Consider the following 23,787-nt stretch of genomic DNA (forward strand, 5'->3'; position numbering starts at 1 on the left):
TGAGTAATAATGGGGGCCATCCTTAGACTGGCTAAGATATAGCTATACCAGTTGGAACCTGCTCCTCAAGGCAAACATAAAGAGTTCCTGGTAGAATGAGCTGGTTAGCATTCCACTTGTGTCCCAGACTAAGCTCAGATAGTCCCGTGCCTTTCCCAGTTTCTTCATCTCATTCTTCCATGTTATTCCTCTGAGTGCATTTGCATTTCTTTCATGAGGAATCACCCAAGCATGGCATAGAGGCAAATGCTGGGAATCCCTGTGCTGGGTGGCTAAGGTAGACCCCCAGTTTAAGACCAGCCTGGGCTGCATAGTAAAACACTATTTAAAAAAAAAAAAAAGGAAGAAAGAAAGGAAGAAAGAAGGAAAGAAGAAGGAAAAAGAAATCAGTTCTGGCTTTAATGAAGACAGGGAGAAAATATGTCTATCTTTCTACTTAGAAGTGATCTCCTGCACTGGACATTAAATACCTTAATGTCTTTATCCTCTATGGACAATGTCACCTTTACAAACACAGGTTCTTAGCCACACAGCAATTTAATTCTGAAGTGTTCTTTTGTGCAGCACAGGGCTCCCCTTGCCTGGGGTCAGAGGCCCAGAGTACCCTGTTCTTTGTTGTTCCTGTAGGAGTTCTGGGGATGGGCCTTGTGATTGATCATTTGTTCATTAGCCAGCAATGCAGCCCCCCCCCCCCCCCCCTTCCCATCCTAGAAGTGAGTGGCCGGACACGGAGATTTCTTTTCCTTTTCTAGTGCTGGAGGGTAGGTCTCAGTGCTGATGCACCATAGGCACTGTCTGGATGACCAGATGACCTAGAGCATTGCTTTGCTTTTCTCCTGGCTTTATCTCCTTTCCCAATTTGCATTTTCTCAGGATCAGCATGAGCGGAATCACATTGCAGGGTATTGGAAGCAAGTGGGACCAATTGCTATTGGCTCTTTCTGCCTCTTCATATTTGACATGTGTGAGAGGTGAGTAGATACCTGTGAGAGCTGGAATGTATATTGTCCTGTCTACTCTTCTATCATTTTGGGAGGAGTTTGGGGAAGGAAAATGGTGATTGGAGCTTTAGGAATAAAGTCAATGGACATGCTCACATGGTCAGCTATGGCACAGATTGAGTCTTTTTTAGTTACAAAGCACATTCCACCAACTCCTTTTCTTTGTGAGGCTTATCTAAATACAGGCCCCGCCCCTCCGTCATGACCTGTTCTTTGCCTTTGTCATAATTGCGCCTTGTCTTTCCATCTCACTTTTTTTTTTCTTTTTGTTTTCATAGAGGAGTACAACTCACAAATCCCTTCTACAGTATCTGGACTACAGATGTTGGAACAGAGCTGGCTGTATCCTTCTTTGGTGGGTGCAGGGTTTTAGTTCTTCCCAAAGCTGCCTTGTCTCCAAGATCATTTCCAATGCTGAGTTGATATTCTCCATGTGTGCTCAGCCAGAGCTTTGATCTCCCTACCAATGATAAAAGCACAATTAAGGCAAATAATGAGAAGAATTACCTCTTGCTTTCAAGCCCTGGTGAAAGGAGGCCAAAAGAGGATGTTAAAGGCTGTCCCTAAGGCAGAGGGATCAGAATTGCTGGTATTAACCCACTGCCTGTCTAAATGATCTTTTCACACTGTTTACTGCGGAGGAGTGTGACAAGCTTTTCCCTGAGGCTGGGGGTGGGGGTGGGTTTCATCTATGGGCCCCCTATGGGAAAGCCAGTTTCTGAAGTTGCCTGTGTGTGAGACTTCATTCCCAAGACTGAGTGGAGATAAAGCTAAGGTGATTAGTTCCACAGGAGCACTAAGGCTTCTGGTTGGTCACATGAACTATGTCCATGTCATCTGCAAAAAGCAGAAGTGACAGTCTTAGCTTATCCCTTTAAGGATACTGGATTTAAATATTTTAGCATTTTCGGAATAATACGTTTAGTGCTCTGAGAGGAAAAAGCCTTTCCTCTAGCATGGGGAGGAGGGCTGGAGTTGTATTCTTTCTGGATGGCTCCTATCTTTCCATGCTCAGCCCTGACATTTATATCTGTTTGTTAGTAGCATAAAGATGAGAGTGGACCTCCACCCTCCCATTCCCAAATATTGGCTGCACAAGGGGAACGGTTACAGTGTCATGTCTCATTCCACTCTGGCCTTTCACCAATAGGAAGAGGTCTAAGGAAACAAAAAAATTTTTTTTGTTTGTTTTCGGTTTTCAAAAGAAACCACATACCCATCATTCCAGAGTACTATCATCAGTCATAGGAACATAGGAGAAACTGCATTAAATACATTGCTTAGACAAATATCCCTACCAAGTTCACGCTCATTAAACTGTAAAATAGGCAATTTGGGATGGAGTTGCTCTAGCATCAAGTGGCTGGAGATTGTCACCCACCGTTCACACCTCACGCTAGTCTCAGATTGGGCTCTGAAAATGTGTCTCAAAGTGTTCTCAATGTTCCTGCAACTGCCTCCTCTGTGCTTAGAAAGACAATGGATGGGGTGCGCACAGGAAAAGTAATCGCACTACTTTCTTCTAGCCTCATATTCGTATATTCTCTCTTTAGCTCTGTCTCTCTCATTTTCATTATTATTTTTTATTTTATTTTTTGCTGGTCCTGGGTCTTGAACCCACTGGACTCTGTCCCTGAGCCTCTTTGTGCTCAATGTTAGCACTCTACCACTTGAGCCACAGCACCACTCCCAGCTTTTTTCTGAGTCGTTTATTGGAGATAAGAGTCTCATGGGGACTTTTTTGCCAGGCAGCTCCTCAGATCTCAGCCTCCTGAGTAGCTAGAATTACAGGCATGAACCGCCAGGCCCCTGTTTTCTCTCTTTTATCTTGAGATAGATCTTGCCTATGTAGGCCAAGCTGGCTGCAGATGATACTGTGTAACTCAGTTTGGGCTTGAACTCACAATCTTTATACTTCAGTCTCCCAAGCATTGGAATTGCAGATGAACACCACCACACCCAGCCCTCAGCCTCTTGATGGCTCTTCCTCCTCTCGGTAGTGACCAGGAAGCACAGAATGGAGATCTCAGCCAGGTCTGTGGCCTTAAAAGCCATCTAGATTCTACGTTATACATCTATACAGTTTATCCCTTCTCCCCCAACCTAACTCCTGCCTCCAGTGTCTTGTTAGCTGTCCACCTGATATCACTGCTTAAAAGTGGCTGAAAATCTTACCCTCTGCAGTGTGGTAAATGTATGTTTGTGGTCAAAAGAGAGTCTCCATTAATGTTTCTTTTAGGTTGTAAATACCAAATTGATAGCACCTCATCCATTATGAGTGAAGAGAAGAGTCTCCCAGGCAGAGAGGCAGGCAGTCCAAACAAACTGATCCCCATCCACATCCCCCATTGCCTCCATAAGCTAGCATGCCTTTACTATTCAGGCAGATCTGCGAGGCATGTGTGTGGGGAGGAGGACACAGGATTTGTGGCAGGAGACCACAGCCAACTTTAGGACAGAAAGGCTCTTAGCCACTTTGTTAATGAGAAGTGGAAACTGGGGCTGCAAGGGGTGGGGGTGTTGGTCAGAGAGGCCCAGGGTCCCAGCCACGGCCCCCTCGTGGGAAAGGACAACCCACCCAAATTTAGCTTGAGACAGCAGCGGCCTCCAGACAGAGGCTGGAGAAACAACGGAGAGGATTCTATTTCCTATGCAGTTTGGATTCAGGCAGGGTAGAGGACTCCAAGGGACCCTTTGGGACTATTTTGCAAACAAGCTCGGGGTGCCTGGCAACAAGTATGGAAAAAATGTAAGCAGCAAAGTGTTGGGGTGGATAGCAAAGGGAGGCCAAGAGGCACAGTTCCAGGGCGCAGGTCTGAGATGTAAGTGGGGTTAGAGCAGCAGCTAATGGGACATTTTCCAAGAAAAAGGCTGCAGGCCATAGCCTGCCAGGATCAGAGGTGTGCACAGCTGGGCTGGTGAAATGTGCACCTAAGGGACAGACCCACCAGGACAGGCAAGGACAGCCTTCTGACACTGTGTCTAGCCTCCAGTCATTTGAATCTGTCCTGGTGACTTTTGAGAAAAAGACTTGCTTTTGTTGCAGGCAGAGCCTGAATCCCATTCTATTTTTCACTTCAGCTTAGCTGGGATGAGAGGCATGCACCACGATGCCAGCTTCTTCCCTTGCTATGAACTCTCACGGGCTATTTTGTCCAGGCTGGCTTCCAACTGCAAGCTTCCCAATTCTAACCCTACAAGCAGCTAGAATTATAGATAAGAGCACCCACACTCTGATTAGATTGCAATTGACAATCAATCTATATAACCATCTAAAAAACTTGTACTGCACTCAAATTATAATGAGCTCAAAAAGTATCTTGCAAGAATAAGGCTAAGGCCTGGCATCCTAGCTAAGCAGGTTGCCTTTGTAAGCAACCTGGACTGGAAATCCTTGAGCCCATAACCCCCCAAGAACCACCAAGAAGATAGAATTTGGGCTGTGGCCCAACTGGTAGAGCACCAACTTTGAGTGTAAAAGCTAAGGGACAGTGCCCAGGTCCTGAGTGAAAGGCCAGTCCAGGCACACACATCTAAGAAGTGTCCTCTAGGCCAGTAACTTGGTGGCTCTGACATCACTGACATCATTTGAGGTCATAACCATAGCTGTATATATAGGGGGCAGTGACGGATGGACTCTTGTAGGTAGCTGGGAGGCTGGAGTTCAGTTGGTTGGTTGCGTGGTGATTTCTCAGGTTTTTGGATTTGGATTGTAATTTGGCTTTGACTTTTGTACTTTTGGTTTATTTTTTTTGTCTTTTTTGTTTTTCTGTTTGTTTTAATTGTAACTTTTTTCTTTATATTTAATTTCCTTTTTCCTTTTTTACTTTATTTCTTTTACTTCTATTATTTTAGTTTTTCATTTTGTTTTCATTATTTACTTAATTCACTATTTTTTTAACTTGTTTTCAATTAGGTAGCATGTAGGCATTTTGATTATTTATCATTTCTTCTTTTTTTTTTTTTTTTAATTTTATTTTATTTTACTTGAGAACATACTGTACAGAGGGGTTACAATTACATGGGCAGGATAATGCATACATTTCTTACCAAGCATTGCAGCCTCCTCCTTTGTTTACCCTTCACCTCCCTTCCCAGCCTCCCCCCTCCCTCCCACCCAATCATACCCCCCCCCCCCCACCGACATTGTAAAGCTGGTTTTGACATGACATTTTGTACTTCTCATTGTTGCAACAGGTCCACCTGAATCCTTAAACGACTTGTTTGTCCCCATCTCCTCCACATGTTATACTGACATCAAATATAGTGAAAGCGGGGGTTACACTGTGGGGGAGGGACATACAAAGCAACAAAGAAATAATCTTATAAATGCGTTAGAAACACATGCATGAAAGAAACAAAAACATTAAAATACATATTTGAGGTTTCGTTTTCCTAACATCACATTATCTGACTTTTTCCGCTTGACTCATACCTATACTAGATATTGCAAATAAGGGAAACCATGGGACCTATGTTTCTTTGGGCCTGGCTTACTTCACTTAATATAATTTTTTCCAAGCCTTTCCATTTCCTAACAAATGGGGAAATGTCATTCTTTCTGATGGAGGCATAGAATTCCATTGTGTATATATACCACATCTTCTTGATCCATTCATCTACTGAGGGGCATCTGGGTTGGTTCCTTATCATTTCTTCTTTAGTTACATATTAGATTTTGTTTTCATGATAGATATTTATTAGATAGTTATATTTTATTCATTTATTATATTTACATTTTAGTGTGTTTATTACAGTTATTATCATAGACTTTGTTTACATTTTGTTCCACTACTATATTTTATATCTTTTATTTCATTATATTTCATTGTATTTTATTACATTTTTTCAATTTTGTTCCATTTCATTGCATTTGTTCTGCTTTGTTATATTTGATTATATTTGGTTTTGTTTTCTTTATTTTTTCATTCATTTTCTCCCTAGACAACATCACTAGGGTGCTGTGTAGGATAACACAGTAGAGAGGCAAGGTCCCATCAGGGTCTTGAGGCCAGTTTCTCAGACAAGGAGCTCCTCAGGGCTCACTACCAGGTGCTGAGGACCATCCATGAGGGGGGCTTTGCCCCCATCAAGTTGGCCAAGCACCTGCCCGCATACACCCTGGTGACTGTGAAGGTCTTCGACAAATTCAACAACCCCCTCTTTGCCACCAAAGTGGACATTTCTAGGTCTGTGGAGCGCCCAAACATCATCAAGCTCTATGAGGAGGTAGAAACAGAGGAGAGGTTGTACTTGGTGATGGCGTATCCAAAGAAGAGGCCGTCGGTGTGGCAAGTAATGTGCCATCCCTGGCTCAAGCCAATTAAGGCAGCTTCACCAAGCCCTAGCCAGCCTGTCTGAACCAGCCAGACCCCACCATCCTGGTGTCATACATGGGATTTAACCCAGAGGAGGTGTAGGCAGCCCTGTCACGCAGAACATTTAATAATAAGAGGGCAACCTACAGCATGCTCAGGGAGCAGCAAGATGAGGGCCAAGACCTGATCCGCCTGGTGAGGCGCCCGCTTCCCGGGCCTCCGCCTTGCCCCTCACCTGTACACCAGTCCTTCCAGAATGTGCAGGTCAAGAGAGCCAGTGCTCCTGTGCGCCACCCCACTGTCTGCCTGCATGCTAAGCAGCAGCAGCAGGAGGGTGGCAGGAAAGGCACCAGGTCGGTGTGCCTCTCCTGTCTCCTCTGGAGACCCAGCATAACTGGTACAGAGTGGAAGACTGAGGGCAGCAAGCCCTCCCTCTGCTCCAGCAGCAGCAGCAGCAGCAGCAACAACAACAACTACACTCCCCATAGGCCAACCCATTGAATTGACCTGCCCAGCCCCTGAGCAGGAGAGGCAGGAGGGCCGCAGGGCTGATTTTCTCCCCCCACCCCCTTCCTATACAATATATGGACAGGGTCTACACAGGGGTAGAGGGATATCAGTGTGGCTGCCCCAGGTCCAGAAGCATCTGATCTGAACTGGAAGGGCCCAGGGGACCCAGAGGAGAGGATCAAGCTGCCCTCAGGACCACCAGCATCAGAAATGTCTGCCTGGGACACAGAGCCAGCACCCCACCTCCCCCTGGTCCTGCAGCAAATGGAAGAGGCATGATCTGGAAGCGGCTTAAGAGGAGTGTTTTAAGTTGCTTTGAAAATATGTGCTGCTGCTGCCTGCCTCATTAGGACAACTCCAAAGGAAAAGCTGCTGCCTGTGAGTGGAGAACAGCATCGACAGCCTGGAAACCAGCAGCTCAAGTGGACAGGCAGAAACCATCACCATGCTACTCGCCTTGAAGACATGCTGACCATGCCTGTAGACAAGCTTCCCTCTGCTGCTACCTCCAACAACGTTCACACTTCACTTTCTTTTTCTTTTTGTCTTTTTTCCTACATTGGGTATGGTTTATAATGTTGTTCCTGTGGTTCTCACCAACTTAATAAATCATTATTCCTGGGGTGGGGGCCAAGGGGAGTGTTCCCAATGAGTCTCAACGCATATGGCCCTATCCGGTGCCTACCATTCACACGTGTCTTTCTGCTCCCCACTAGGGCTCCTGGCAGCTGCAGCTGATCTACCCTCCAGAGGTCCCCTTCCCATCATCCCAGGACATCCCAGTCTTACTTATAGAAATGCCCAGAGACAGACCAGTGGTTTTCAAATACATTTACACACTGTTTTCTGACTCTTAGAGCTCTGATTCCATCTATCTAATGTGGGAATTGGGATCTTCATTTGACCTCTTCCAATGACTTGAATGCAGCTTTTCTTTCCCATAATCAGTATGTAGCAACCATTATCTACTACAGTAGTGCCTTTCAAACTCATAACACATTTGAATCTCCTAGACACCTAGTTGAAAGGTTGATTCTGACTTATAAGGTTTCAGGTAAATCCATCCTGGGCATTTCTACAAGCAGAGTTCAGTTTTTTCTCACTTGACATAGAAAGCAACTTCCCTTCCATGGAACTGTTGGGTAAGAACTGCTGCTACCTCCACTCACTGCCCTTAGAATGCCAGGTTTTACTAGTTGCCTCCAAGTTTATCCTAACTACCTGGGGACCAGAAAGTGTCACGCTCGCTCATCTGTGTCCGTGGTGAATCTACCATTTCCTTTACTGGATGCTCAGATGGCTTTCATCATTGTGGCAGGGATCTGCCTCTGCCTCTACTTTTTGTTCCTGTGCTTCATGGTATTTCAGGTGTTTCGGAATATCAGTGGGAAGCAGTCCAGTCTTCCAGCCATGAGCAAAGTCCGACGGCTACACTATGAGGTAAGCAGCTGTCCAAGGCCATTCTAGAGCCGGTACTCATCATCTCCAGCCTGATGGATAAGCACAGCCCCTGGAGGTTGAAAGGCTTTATTTTCAAATACACATGGAGAGCTTTTCCATAGGATCACTGGGCAGATGTAGAGGCTAAGTCCTTCTCCAAGAAGCACCTAGTCAGCTATCGAAATCTCTCTTTCTGTGGTATAGATAGACTTCTGCCTTAGATAGAAGGTTGTTTAACATGTTCCTCAAGAACAACTTTGGGTGGTATTTGCTAGATAGGATTGAGGTTTGGTTTGGGGTGAGGCCTTCAGCAGAGTTCCCTTGCCCAGAATCAACCCTAAGATGGGCTCATGAATCCAGGCGATCAGTTTTGCAAACTCTCAAGTATCCAGCAGGTTCTCAGTTGCAGTTTGCTCCTCTGTTTCATAGATTAGATTTTTATTTTAGAGAAACGCTTAACACCTCTAAATCCTTAATGCAGGCAGCACGTTCTTCATGTTTCAAGGATTCCTTTGGCTCGTGACTAAGTGGTGTGCTAAGACACTGGAGCCTGGTGACTGTGCAAAGAGACGGGCACACTTCAGAACTCCAGTGAATTTATATGCAGTGGATCTGCACACCAGGGGCCCTGATTAATAGGCATTACACCCTGAAACACACATTCCCTTAAATCCTGCTCTCAGAAAATCATGGGTGCTTTCCAAGTTTTGCCTGTCTCTAGAGTTGGAGTGATACATGAGAAAATGCAACCAAATCCACTTGTCCTTATTAATATGCATATTTCTTCTTGTTCACTGGAGCAGACTTCTAGTACAACTGCAGAAAACTTGGATTTGGTAACTTTGAACCCTGGCAAAGAAGCAGAACCAGCTTAGCAGGGAAATTAGCAGCCTCATGATGTGTTGTGAATATAATTTCCAGGCTCTCTGGCATCCATGTTTCATGAGAGATAAGAACATAGGCAATATTTGGCCCAAGAATTGTCTCACCATATTCACCTTTGAATGTGCAGAAATATTAGTACGTGAAATTATTTTGCTGTCATCTGGTATTACAGATTCCTTTCAAATGAGCTATTCATAGATTTATACATGGAGAACAGGACTTAGAGGGATATTAAATGATTCTTTTTGTCTTTTCCTAATAGGGGCTAATTTTCAGGTTCAAGTTCCTCATGCTTATCACCTTGGCCTGTGCTGCCATGACTGTTATCTTCTTCATTGTCAGTCAGGTATGTGTATCCTGTGTGTCCAAGGAGAATATCCCTGGAGAGGTCTCTCTACAATGCACAGAAAATTCTGAGCACCTAAGACAATAGGGAGGCACTCGTTCTGGGTAGCTGGTAAACCCTTGTTGATTTTAGACTAGTCAGGACCTTCTTAGCCCCCTTGCCACATGGACTTGACTGTTCCTTTTATGTAGCCTTGTAGAAGGTGAAAGTTGCAGAATCAATGAAAAGCCTGCAGCCAGATTGAAAGGCACATATTTCAATTACTTAAGAGAATAAATGTTTAAAGCCCTATAGCACAACATTAACAAGCGAGCATTAATTTGATTGGATCTTTATCTAGCGTTAACATAGATCCTTTTGTAGTCCATCATCCATATCTTGTAGCAATTATTTGGCCATTTAAACAGGAAATGTAATTCAATGGAAGCTTATCTTCCTATTGGTTATTTCTCAAACTCAAAATTTGAGAGTGAAAATCTTAATATTGATCATGATAATGTTATGCATCTATATCATTCATTTGGGCTTCACAAAAAAACTAAGTAGGGCCAGAACTATGATCTTAGTTTGCTAAAATATGAAATAATCTAATAATCCATTTATACAGTTTTCTGGCTGGGTGGGATGTGAATGGATGACTTCATAGTTCGAAAGTCTAAACTTTCCTACTAAGTAATATGGTCCCCTCCAAGGAAGGTTGCGTTGCTGTGTAAGGACTATGGGAAATGATGTTGCAAAGGGATTAGCAAAGAGTCCCTGGAACAGTTAACCACAGGAGGAATAGCTGGGTTCCTGAGAGAGGTAAGAAGGTGGGAGGCCTTGTCCAAATATATACAAGTTGGAGCTCAGAATCTGGTCCTTCTGACTCTTTTGTCATTGCTCTATTATCCACATATCTGGGTAACATGGAGAGCTTTATTAGAGCATATAGAGCCTTGGGATAAGACAAGCAAGTTACCCTCTGGTGCACGGGCTCTGTATGGACTCCTTTGGCAACTTGATGAAGGCTTCAGAAGTCTCCTCAAAGAAGGTTTCTAAATGAGTGATGTAAAATATTTTGAATTTCAAAATGGTATCATATATATGGCGTTCTGTGTGTGTGTGTGTGTGTGTGTGTAGTTAGCTAGTTTGTATGTTACAGAATTACTAGATCAGGAAACATTATGGCTTCTATTGATCTGTTTTGTTTTGTCAAAGGAAATATTTTCAGTCAGATAATGGTGAAATCTTTTTTTTTTTTTTTGATCGGTCGTGGGGCTTGAACTCTGGGCTTGAGCGCCATCCCTCAGCTCTTCAGCTCAAGGCGAGCGCTCTACCGCTTGAGCCACAGCGCCACTTCCAGTTTTCCAGTGGTTAATTGGAGATAAGAGTCTCATGGGCTTCTCTGCCTGGGCTGGCTTTGAACCATGATCCTCAGATCTCAGCCTCTTCAGTAGCTAGGATTACAGGCGTGAGCCACCGGCGCCCAGCTGAAATCTTTTTCCTATTCCAGTTTAAGAGTCCCTTGAATGCCATCCCAGGCAACCCCAAATTGAGAGTCAGAGAGTGCCAGCATTGCTACCAGCACAGATGAAAGCCAAAGTGCAAGTGGAAAAAAAAAATCAAACAACCCCTGCACATTATAAGCTCTGTCCTCCACATCTGTGTTTGTGTCAGACTGCTCATTTAGCAAACCTTGCAAACTTTTCTCTCTATTTCAAATACAAGTAAAATGGGGAAGATTCTGAGGGAGATTGTTTTTTTCATTTATTCAGCCAGCTAAGGTTCAAACACTTATATTCAAGCAAGAGTGACTGTGACAGGCTTTTACTGTTTCTGTGTAGAAGAATCCTCCTCCATCCTCACTTCTCACTTCTTCAGAGTTCATTTACTTGGAGCCAAGATCCTGTTCCCTAACATGGCTGCACATTGCTAGAACTTAACCTTATATGTGTTTAATTAATTCACTTCTGAAAGCAAGGGAAGCCATCTTCCAAGAAACATAGTTTGAAGTTTTTCTTTGGAAAAAAGTATTAATACTCCATTACCCCAGTATCTGGCTCCAGCCTGTGGCTGACTTTTTATTTCTGCTTCCATAGTGGGCCACTGGAGTGGATTTCAACTCTTAAGGGGGTAGCAATGAGGCCTTTTGAATTCCATTAGCTCCTCACATTCCGCCTGCTGTTTTTTTTTTTTAAGGTTTATTTATAGACATCTAAGAAGTTTTCCAGCATAGCTCTCGGTGTCCCAGGTACTGTATTAATATAGTCATCAGAGGATTTATTTTCTAATGTCATTTTGGAATGTCAAAGCAATGAGCTCACCTGAAAGGGAACCCATTGGGTAACTTTTTGAAATGGATCCTAGCTCGAGGTAAAAGGAATGTTTTAAAACCCCCATTATACTCTCAGCTTGCTGGGAGAGCTTGTATTTAAGCCCCATGAAATATAATGCAAGAGGATCTCTCCAGGATACTGAGGCTGTGTGGGCAGTAATGAAAGGCCCACGGGAAGCTGGCACTGCGGTGACCTTGAGGCTTTGTAGCTAGGGGCTGAGGTGCAGTCTTTTAATGCCTGCTATTTTAATGGCCTCGGTCATAGCAACCAAGAGATGGTACATTGCAGTCTGGTCTTTCAGCCCCATTCCTCCGGAGGAGAAAGAGATGTTCCATTTAGAGGTGGTGGCCAAAAGGGAACAGAACTGTGGTGGCTGAGGAGAAGGTCACTGACCTTCACTGAAGGGACCTCAGGTGCCTGACATTCAGGTCAAGCCACATGCAGCAAACTCCCTGAGAGCCTGTCCCCAGCTCTGTGTGTGTGTGTGTGTGTGTGTGTGTGTGTGTGTGTGTGTGTGTGTGTGTGTGTGTGTGTACGCACGTGCCCGTGCGCGGACGTGCTCACTTAATTCTGTGACTTACAGAGTGAATATTTCCAGTAAGAGAGCCCATGTCTATCTCAGGTTTGGAAATATCTTGTTGGTAAGTGGAGAATGCTGGTTGTCAAGACTACTGGGTGTAAAGGGATTTGACCTTCGCTTGGCTTCAGGGGTATAATTGGATGATTTCACACAAAAGTAAATTGTCGCGATGTTAAATCAGGAAAAGCAGTGTGTTTTAGAACTTAGACTTAGGTAGAGGGTGAGATGATTTTTTTCCCTCCTCTTTTTGGTTGGGGCTACCCAATTTGTTTCTCTGAAAGAGGAGCCTTTCACCACTCTGCCTTGCCATTAATAAGACTTCGGATCTCTAAGGCCTGCTCTGTGGAGGCCGCTAATTGTGGTTCATCTTGGTGGGAATGTACTCAGATCTTAGAGCATGATTGAGAGAAGAGAGGGGAAAAAAAACACAATCCAGTCTCCAAGCAGTGGGGTTACAATGTCTATGCAGTTCATGTATGCAGTTCAACACTTTGCCCTCAGCAGGAAGTAATGTATTTATAGATTTCAATTTCAGTGAGTTGATAATTGTGCAGCTGTGTTCTGAACAATGTGCATATCCCAGAGCAAACACGAGAAGAGGGGATGAAGTGCTATTTCCTTAGTCAGGTTCAGTTCCTGTACAGCCCTTATTATATAAGCTTCTTATTACTATGATTTTTCTGTAAAATCATCATCATCATTATTACTAACACCGTCCTCATTATTATTGTTGTCGCAGTAGTGGGGCTTGAGCTCAGGGCCTGAGCGCTGCCCCTTAGCTTTTTCACTCAAGGCTAATACTCTCCCACTTGAACCACAGCTCCACTTCAGGGCTTTTGCTGGTTATTTGGAGGTAAGAGTCTTATGGACTTTCCTGCCTAGGCTGCCTTTAGAGAGTGACCCTGGCTTATTAAACAATACCCTTGTGTTGTTTAATAGTTAAAAACACCTTCTTCTGGAGTCAAACTTAGGGCACTATGACTTTTAGTTAAACAGTCTAGGGCAAAGTATTTTATTTCTCTCTACAGAGTTGTTATAAGGCTAAATACTCTCTTTTATGTAAAATTCTTAGCATAATTCCTGGAACAGTATGAGCATTGAATAAGTGTTAACTATGGGTCTCCTTGCTATGACATCTAGATTAACCACTCATTCTAAGTAATAAGGAAGGAATCCAATGGAGAGCAGTGTTTAAATGAACTAACACTTGTCACATTGACATCTGTTCTATGGACCACAGTGTTTCTATTAGATATCCCCCTTTTTCCTTCCTTTCCTCTCTTTTTTCTTCCTTTTTTTTTTTTTTCTATCTGTATCCAATGGTATATACACACATTAGGATCCTCTACTTCCAGGGACACAAAAATCTCTGCCTTCTAGGAATACATTCAGGGGGCTTTTCCTGAAGCCTTACATAATAGTAGCCCCTACACACTTGCCACCTTCTACCGTCTAATGGGTATCATTCTTTCACAGGTTTTGCCCATAGGATCTCCTTCCTTCCAGGCCCAACATTATCATCACTCAGAGCCCAAACAGTAGCTCAGAATCTAATTGTCTTGTCACTCAGAGCCTCAGTTTCCCTTCTCTAGACCAACTCCCGAGAGCTGGTGGCATGACCTCTCTTTAACCACCCACTGCAAGCAGGACCCACATCTATTGAAGCTGCTCCTCACACAGATTGCTCCACGGTCCTTCCTCCATCCTCACAAAGTTTCTACCTCCAGTAGATATTTCTTAAGAGTTTTCATCTCTCTATTTTCTATTTCCATGCATCGTTGCAACATCCCTGCATTTTGTTTGCAAATTTCTGTTATGCACCATTGAGCAACAAGCATGGAGGTCAGTCATGTTACTAGACTATTAACATCTTTTTATTAATAATCTGTTGGTAGGCTGAGATCAGGTGGATCACAATTCAAAGTCAGCCTAGGAAGAGATGTTTTTGAGATTCTCCTCCATGAATAGCTGTATGGGCTGACATGTGCCTGTCATGGTCCAGGGATGTGTCCAAGCAGAAAGTGAGATCCTATCCCAAAATGAAACACAAAATGAACACATACTGACACAGCACCTACCAAGTACATATGAGGCCCTGAGTTCAAAATCTAAGTACCACAAGAAAATATGTATTTTCCCAAGATGTACAGTTTCATCTAGGCCCTTCTCCTAGCTGCCCTAACAGTAAAAGAGCTGCCATATTTCATCTTGTAGCTCGTTGGCTACTGCCTTACCACATGTAGAAGAGTCCCAGTGTTAGCACAGTGAACAAATAGATTCCCAGAACACCTTCCACCATGTACATTCAAATCATAAGATGTTCTAAGTGCTATAATTTTTATAAAGTTAGGATGTTCTGTACTTAAAAGTAGGAAGAGTGGTATTTGGAGACATTTCTAAGAAGCTGAATGCCTAAAATCACGGGTGGTTACAAAATCCTTCTTTGCCAAGTAAATACTCCTAGACAGTTCACATGGCATCAACTATTTTGCAAAGTAAATAAGTTCATGGTGGTGTTTGTGCCACAAGGACAAGTACATTTATATTTGCATTACTGGGCTCACTGACACCGAAGGTCTTTCCAAAGGAAAATCTTGAACTTTATACTAAGTCTAGTGCCCCCATGGGCTCTGGGACACACAGAGAAATGTATGGAGGATGCAGATACCTATCCTAAGTAGCAGGTGAGATAAACTGCTTGTTTAGGTCTGACATTTAGATCTAACTCCTATCTTAAAATTTAAAAGTAGCTCCTGGAGTGGATTTGTATAACTCAGTCTCATAAGCTGTCACAGAAGTATTTATCCGTACGTTCTATTATCTCTAAGTAAAATTACTGGTAGCAAGCAGAAGTGGTTAGTTTAATGTCAAGGGTCTCAGAGCTTTACTAGTCACTCAGTTCAACAGCTCTGTTGACAATGCTTATTGTAATCCATGTGTCTTAGACAGCCCTTAAAACACTTACCAAGTGATTATCACAGGCAAAACAGCTTCAAACATCTCTTGCAGAATTACAAAGCATAGAAAGCTTCATAATTACCTTTGTGTGTGACTTACCTAGAATGACATTTAGAAAATAGTATTTATTGTTTACTGTGTGCCAGAGTTAAAAAATTAAACTTGGTTCTCCTCTATAATCATGCAAGTTTTTATTTATTTGCTTGTTTATTTATTTAGTCGGTCTTGGGACTTGAACTCAAGGCATAGATGTTGTCCCTGAGCTCTTTCACTCAAGGCTAGTATTCTACCACTTTGAGCTACACCTCCACTTGTGGTTTTCTGGTGATTAATTGGAGATAAGAGCCTCACAGACTCTCCTGCACCAGCTAGCTTTGAACCAATATCCTCAGATCTCAGCCTCTTGACTAGCTAGGATTACAGGTATGATCCACCAGCACCCAATAAGTTTTTATTTTATACTTAGGTAAAGTTTAAAGTCTTCAATCATACTTGTCTTATTAAATACATGAGATGGTAGAGCTCAAGGGTAGCCCAAGTGGTAGAACACCAGCTAAGAAAGCAGAAGGCCCTGAATTCAAATCTCTGTACTAGCAAAAAAGAAAAAGAAAGAAAGAGAGAGAGGGAGAGAGAAAGAGAGAGAGAGAAAGAGAGAGAGTGCAAGCAAAGCAAAGAAACCTGCACACCTGTGGTACATCAGATGCTAAAGACCTGGCAGAGCTACTCTCCACCTGTGGGCAGTTTATATCTGGCTAGGAAGATGGCAGAGGAGGATTTACAATTGTGGATAGAAGTTTAAACACAATCTCTTTCTTGGTGATAACAAGAGATTTGCTTTTAGGGGGCAATATTTTCTAGGTGATGTTAAAGTATGGCCAAGATAAAAACCAGTAATCCCAGGCTCCTGGTGCCTCTTGCCTATAATTCTACCTACTCAAGAAAGTAAGATAAAGAGGATCACACTTCAAAAACAGCCTGGGAATAAAAGTTCATGAGATTGTATTTCCAATTAGCATGTAAAATGCTAGAGTGGAGGCGTAGCTCAAGTGGTAAAGCTCCAGCTGTGAATAAGCATGCCTAATGAGAGAGATCCTTAGTTTAAGTCCTGGTACCAATACACACACACACACACACACACATACACACACACACACACATACACACACACACACACACACACACACACACACACACACCAAAAATTAAAAAATAAAGATTAAAAAGTCCCTGACTTTGTGCTTGACACATACCTCCTCTTCAGTTGACCTTGAATTATATTAATATGATTGAAAAACAGATGTTGTCTTTCATGGAACTTAGCTTTGCCATTTGTGGAAGAGACCTGGTTTTCATGTTGATTGGTTTTCTATATTGATATTATATTTCTTTGTTGACTCACTTGAATGTTACTGTTCTTTTTCTACAGGTGACAGAAGGCCATTGGAAATGGGGTGGTGTCACAGTGCAAGTGAACAGTGCTTTCTTCACGGGCATCTATGGAATGTGGAACCTCTATGTCTTTGCTTTGATGTTCTTGTATGCACCATCCCATAAAAACTATGGGGAAGACCAGTCCAATGGTAAATCCTTGTCTTTGACATAGGTTCATTATGGAACAATAGTCTTGGGTCCCTCTAAGATTTAAGTGACTAAGCTCTAGGTTCCCCCAGGTTTTATCCTCTCAGAGACAGAGACAGGTACTCTGATACTACCAACGAAAAGTCAACATAAGCTATATAGGTCTTAAAGCCCTCATTTTTTAAATCTCTAAAGTCAATAGTGGATATTTCATTCTATTCTACAATATAACCCAGTTTCAGTGCCAAAAAATCAAATTTGCTTTGATCAATTTTTTTTCAACAAAATAAGTGTTTGCAAACTATGCCATGTGTCTTCTTCCAATTTGAGAAATAAGTGTCTAAGATCAGGTGAATTCTGGGCCCTGAGACAGAAGGTGGTTCATTTTTCTCCTCATTTTTCTTCAAGGATGATTTGGTTTTGGTTTTGCAAGGCTAGGGATCAGATCTCTAGGGTCTTGCCTATACTAGATAGGTAAGTGATGTTCTACTGACTTATATTCCTAGCCCTTGAAGAGCTTTGTTTTTGACAAAATACCCAAACCAATAACCTCCTGTTCCAAGACTTTCTTTTCTTACCTTACAATCACAGAACTCTGAGATGTTGATGCTATAAGGAACTAGCGAATTTAGATAATAGGGTCATTTTAGAGAGCAGGAAACAGATTAAAAGAGCTTGTTGAGGTTTCTCTTAATCATGGCAGAGGGAAATGATGACTCCTGACCAGATCAGGAGTTCACAATAAGGTTGCCTCCAGTCACACCTGCTTTATCCTAGGTATGCCTTTGCTCTTCCCCAAGCATAAGATGCATGTCACTGTCTATGGACAGAGACCAATGTGGGGGCAGCTCCTCAGCACCAAGGACTGGCCTGGCTTTTAAAAGCAGGATTCACTGAGTATGTGTTGAATGAATAGATTGCATATTGTGCCCTGGGCTTGATATCTGGGCTTAATAAAACCTTAACCATTTTTTTTCCGACCCAGTCAAAATGCTGCCGCCTCCTTGAAGACTATGCCCAATCACGCATATTAAAGCCCAGCAAATGGCCTTTTCCTGGCATGTTGGAGGGTTTAATAATCAGATAAGTTTGAATTAGGTTGATCAATGTTAATGAGGTTTTTGCTGCGAGTCATCTTAATGTCTTTAGTAAATTAATTTGTACTAACAGTCTCTTAGCAAGAAGTCGGGGGAGGGTGAGACAGCATTTTCCCAAGTTATTAAATCACTTGTCCCTGGAGCCCTTTGCCCAGGCAATATGTCTTTTGGAACTCATGGTCTCCAGAGCAGGCTTAGGGGGACTATGATTCCTCTTGGGAATCAGGTGACTCCTGTTATTTTGGGGGGTAGATATAGTGGAAGAGCCGTCTTATGTCTTTGCTCACCTGCAGAAATGTTTACTCCCTAAGGGGAGTAAACTGATTCTTTAATGATGCTTCTAGAAGTGTTGAATGAACATTATTTTAGAAATTAGAGTTTAACATCACTCTTCCTACATCACAGGCAGGGAAGCAATGTTGTGAAGAGAAAGGAGGAAGCCAGATGATCACATGGAAATAGGGACTCAAGGGAGCAAGGAGAGCTAGGCTCTGTGCTGGAGTCAAGGGCAATGGGGTGGCCTCGCTACTGTCTGTCTTCATACCATATGGACAGTTTCTATGCAAAGAGCAACCTGACCACATCTCTTCCTTCCCAGTCTTTGGAGTAAAAACTTCTTGCCATATTCAATTTTAGGTCTATCTCTGGCCATGGGTCCTGTTAAAGACTTGACTCACCTACTTCCTGCTCAGCTCTTGATCTGACCTGATTCATTTCTAGAAGAGGTAGAAACCCCCAGCTTCCCTTCTGTTGCTAGTACTCATACATGTACTATATGCATGTGGGCAGGAAGGCTCCCAGACAGTGAACTCCACACAGCCAGCACAATGGCTGATGGGCAAGAACTTTGATTTCAGTTCATGGTCAGCCTGCTAGGTTGACAGAACCCACATCGCCCTGTCCTTGATTTTAGTAGGGGGGGGTTTCTTGTGTTCTAGGCAAGAACTACCTAAAGCAATCTCTGCTCTTCTGGGGTGTTGTAATGATCAGCACAGTTACTATAAATAACGTAGATCTTGAACACTAACTATGAACTGCACACTTTAGCTCCATGACTCCTTCTGGTTTTTGTTTTTTTTACCATGAAATTGCTGGCAGGTCTGTTGACTCTGTGCACAGTTTCTATCAGCTGCAAGGGATTGCTTTAAATCCTTCTGAACTGTGAAATTCTATGCTTTGCTTCATTCCTGCTAGGAATGAAGTGGTGGCCCAGAGGGTGATCTCTGTCATAGTAAGAGTGTACTCAACTTCAGCATTACTAGGCAAGTAGAAGATGAGCTAGGGCTGAATCTGCAGAGTCAGGTCCCAGGCAGCTTTTGTCCAGGCTTTTGACCCTACACCATAGCCACCCTCCACCTCACAGTGAAGAACTGATATTTTCCTCATCAGAAGACCATTTGTTTGATGCATGATTTCACAGCCAAAGAAAAGTATCAGTAGGAAGCTACATTTAGAAATAGTCATGGTTGATGTGGATTATCACTAAAAGAGGGATGTGCCACTGGCATTTTGTGTCCAGGTGCTAAAAATGCTACATTCCCTAACAGATTCTTCTCTCCCCCCATTCCTGGGGCTTGAAATCAGGGCCTGGGCACTATCCCTGAGCTTTTGTGCACAAGGCTAGCACTCTAGCACTTGAGCATTAGTTCTACTTTCAGCTTTTTGGTGGTTAATTGGAGATGAGTGTTTCACAGACTCTCCTGCCTAGGCTGGCTTTGATCCACATATCTGAGCTTCCTGAGTAGCCAAGATTACAGGTGTGAGCCAAGGGCACCCAGCTCTCTGGGTAATTTTACTTTTAAGTTGGTTTGAACATTTTTCCTCATGTGCTCCTAAGGTCTAGAGCCAAGAATCCAGATTTCTTTCTATGGAATAAATCTTATGTATGGAGTACTTCTTGCCTGGATGCGATGGTTAATGGTTGGATTGCTAGGCAAAACCTGTTTCCAGGAATTTGACAAATAAGATTCTGATGCCAAAAAAGATACGAAAGAGAAAGACTCATTGAGAACATTCTTTTGTTTAGGAGGTTGAGGAAGATACAAGATGTGTGTGCAGTGGATGTGGGTTGGAAAGGAAGAAAGTGTACAATATTAATAATCATCTTTCCCTGTGGAATGGACAGAATGGACAGAGAGGAACAAAGTGGGCAGCAAGTTCAGTAGAGAGTCACTTTCCAAAGAGCATGTCCTCCAAGTACTTCTGTTTCATTGCTTGGGTCAGAAAGTGATCTCCAGGCAATGAACCACTGGGTATCTCAGTGCATCGCACCATGCCACAGTGAGTGAAAGGGAGTGAGATGAGGCTCAAAGACATGGCGGTGCCAGCCTTTGCTCTCAGGGAACATTCCTTTGATCTTGGGGACAAAAGTTTCCTTACCTGCTTTCTGCACCATGAACCTGGAAATGGAATGAGTTCACGTGTTCACTGCTGGTGAAAGTGGGGTGCCCTGGGGTCCTTCCTGCTGCTTGGCTGCATACCATAGCTGCAATGGTGGTATGAACACATCCAAATGGATCACTGTATATATCTATGTCTATACACACATCTGTATATGTGTATATACATACATATACACCCACACACTGCAAATACATGTTTACTTAAAGTGTGTATATTTCTCTTTCTCTACACACACACACACACACACACACACACACACACACACACACACACACACAAGTATACTGTCTGTATCTTTCAGTTTCACATCCCCAAATCCAACCAGCAGCAGATTAAAAAAATAATACCTGAAAGAGGAGAAAAGATGTCAGTACTAGACATGAAAAGACCTGTTCGTTCTTGTCCTTACTCCCCAGAGGTTACAGTGAACCAGCTATTTGCATAGCATCAACATCACATTGGGGATTATGAGTCATCTACAGCAGCTATAAAGCAGACAGGATTCTATAGTTCTATGCAAATGCTACAGCATTCTGTATTAGGGATTTAAGCATATGATATTTGATGTCCTCTGAAGGACCTAGAACCCATCTCCTGTGGATAGCAAGGGATACTTGTGCACATGCAGTCATCTTCCGTATGTATCTCTGGTATGATTATCTGTGATGTACACACAGATACTTCTTTCTTTAGTTAGCGTAGACATTGTGACGATCCTTTCTTCAATTACATTTTTCAGCCTTATTGCTCACTTGATTAAAGCTGAGGTTTTTCTTGTTGCTTTTGGTTATATTTTGTTTTCAAGTTGGCCACTCGTGGCTCACACCTGTAATCCTAGCTACTCAGGAAGCTGAGATCTGAAGATTACAGTTCATAGCCAACCCAGGCAGAATAGTGTATGAGACTCTTACTCCAATTAACCAGCAAAAATACACAAGTGGATGTGTAGCTCAAGTGGTAGAGTGCCAGCCTTGGACATAAAAGCTATATGAGAGTGAGAGGCTCTGAGTTCTAACCCCAGTATAGGCACACACACACAGCAACTTTCTTTTTTTATGTTGTATGATTTTTTAAACCTATTTCTATAGCAAATAACCATCTGAAAATCATTCAAGATGTCTCCCAGGCAGGAATGAATTACAGCAGGCTGATAAGAACCCTAGCACAGGGCTGGGAAGGTGGCTCAGTGGTAGAGCACTTGCCTTGCATGCATGAGGCCCTGGGTTCGATTCCTCAGCAATACATAAGCAAAAAGAAAAAAAAAGCCGGAAGTGGCACTGTGGCTCAAGTGGTAGAGCACTATCCTTGAGCTGAAGAGCTGAGGGACAGTGCCCAGGCCCAGAGTTCAGGCCATGACCGGACCAAAAAAAAAAAAAAAGAAAGAAAGAACCCTAGCACATACCCTGTCTTCCTGAGCCAACAGCAATGCTAGGCACTCTGAAAAACTGCCCAAACCCATCATGTCACCCATCCATTGTGGGGGGATATAGTGTTGGAGCTGCCTTTGAAGTCAGACAATTCTTTTCTTATTTTTATTAACATATATTAATTATACAGAGGGTTTTCATTGCATTGTTTCCATATAGGCATATAATGTACTTTAGCAACTTTTGGAAGTATCTTAGACTTTTGTTTCCTTTGGCTTATAAAATTCTTCTTAGAATGTTTTGTTAAAAAGTGAACAGTGGAGTTCCTGACTGGATGGCTGGCAGAGGGAATGAGAGATAGCCTAATTGCCACTTGTTACTTTCTGTTTCTCTGCTTTTACTCTTCTAGAAGCAACAGCCATGTCCCCAGGTTCTAGGACTTAGTGGCCAGCTGGGTATGTTGTCAGCTATACTTCTGGAGGCTTCTCAGGCTTACTGCTGCTTATTTCACAGGAAAGGTGGCTTGCTGCCTCAATAAATGTTGTTACGAGGACTTTATTTATTGAGGTCATTCCTAGGTTATGTCTGATCTTCCCTAAGCCAGGCTGGTTCTTTCTTGTTAATTGTTAGGACTATATAATTGGTCTTATCACCAGCCTTGATCCAGACTCTAAAGCAAATCTTGACCACCTTTCTTCACTGCCCAGCAAAGTTGGGAGTCAGGTGATAAGCTATCACCAGTATCTGCTCTACTTTGCTCTTGGACACTTTAGGCTTTCTACCTCTGCCAGAGCTATTGCCCTAATCATCATCTGACCTTTCATTGTCCTGTTTGTCTTTCCTGAGCCTTAGACTTCCTATCAGTCTGCCATATTGGGTGCACTTCAATTGCCTTCTTGGGAGAAAACTTTCTGTGTCTTCAATGAATTAATTTGGTAGGGCTACTGTAACAAATACCACAAACTGAATTAAACTTTGAGCAGTTTTGACTGTATTCAAATGATCTGCAAGATCATACACATGTTCTAGGATTTATTCATTGGTATCATAGGTTAGATTTAAACAATCTTCAGATCAAAACCCAAGTAAAGCCTGGTGCTGGTGGCTCACACCTGTAATCCTACCTACTCAGAAGGCTGAGATCTGATGATTGAGGTTCAAAGCCAGCCAGGGCAGGAAAGTCCGTGAAACTCTTTTTTTTTTTTTTTGTCAGTTGTGGGGCTTGAACTCTGGGTTTGGGCACTGTCCCTCAACTCTTCAGCTCAAGGCGAGCGCTGTACCACTTGAGCCACAGCACTAGTGGTTTATTGGAGATAAGAGTGTCACGGACTTTTCTGCCTGGACTGGCTTTGAACCTCGATCCTCAGATCTCAGCCTCCTGAGTAGCTAGGATTACAGGTGTGAGCCACTGGTATCCAGCCCGTGAAACTTATATCCAAATAACTGCTCAAAAACCCAGAAGTTGAGCGGTGGGTGAAAGTGATAGAGGACAAGCATAGTATGTATGCTCCTCCCTCACGGTATAACCCCTGTTTTCACTGTTTGATGTTGGTATAATTTGGGGAGGGGAAGAAAAAAAAAAGACAAATTGTTTAAGTAGGGATACATGTTGACCCATTGCAACATGAATGAGATGTCCAAGACATTACGTCGACAAACAAGCTTTACAACCCCTCTGTACAGTATTTTCACAATAAAAAACATATATTTTTTAAAAAGCACAGGGACAGAGCCCAATCCCTGAGTTCAAGCCCCAAAACCAGCCTTCTAGTGTTTGTAAGAAGTCTTTGGGAACAAGAATTTCTTGGGTAAACTGACACAGGGGAGGTCAGGACTGTCTTTGAAATTCTAATGACTCACTTGGATGGGCAGATCAAGGAACTGGCTTTGAAGTTTTTAGGGCTGCCCAGATATGTGAATCTAGAACCTGTTTCTTTGACCTGGAAGAATGACGCTTATACTTCACCTGCATGGTGAGGTCAGAATCAG

The 23,787-nt window shown here is 42.9% G+C and overlaps 1 protein-coding gene across 1 annotated transcript in view; it reads left to right on the forward strand.

Annotated features, from left to right (window-relative positions):
- The window catches only part of Wls (Wnt ligand secretion mediator), a 106,550-nt gene that overhangs the window by 80,744 nt on the left and 2,019 nt on the right, over positions 1-23,787 (forward strand). The window contains exons 7-11 of the mRNA XM_042679653.1: positions 874-971; positions 1,280-1,343; positions 8,126-8,269; positions 9,417-9,500; positions 16,780-16,933. Coding sequence (XP_042535587.1) covers positions 874-971; positions 1,280-1,343; positions 8,126-8,269; positions 9,417-9,500; positions 16,780-16,933 — 544 coding nt within the window. The remainder of the gene's footprint in view (positions 1-873; positions 972-1,279; positions 1,344-8,125; positions 8,270-9,416; positions 9,501-16,779; positions 16,934-23,787) is intronic.

Source organism: Dipodomys spectabilis, unplaced genomic scaffold, assembly GCF_019054845.1.
Source record: "Dipodomys spectabilis isolate Male_0828 unplaced genomic scaffold, ASM1905484v1 ptg000002l, whole genome shotgun sequence".
Classification (NCBI taxonomy): domain Eukaryota; kingdom Metazoa; phylum Chordata; class Mammalia; order Rodentia; family Heteromyidae; genus Dipodomys; species Dipodomys spectabilis.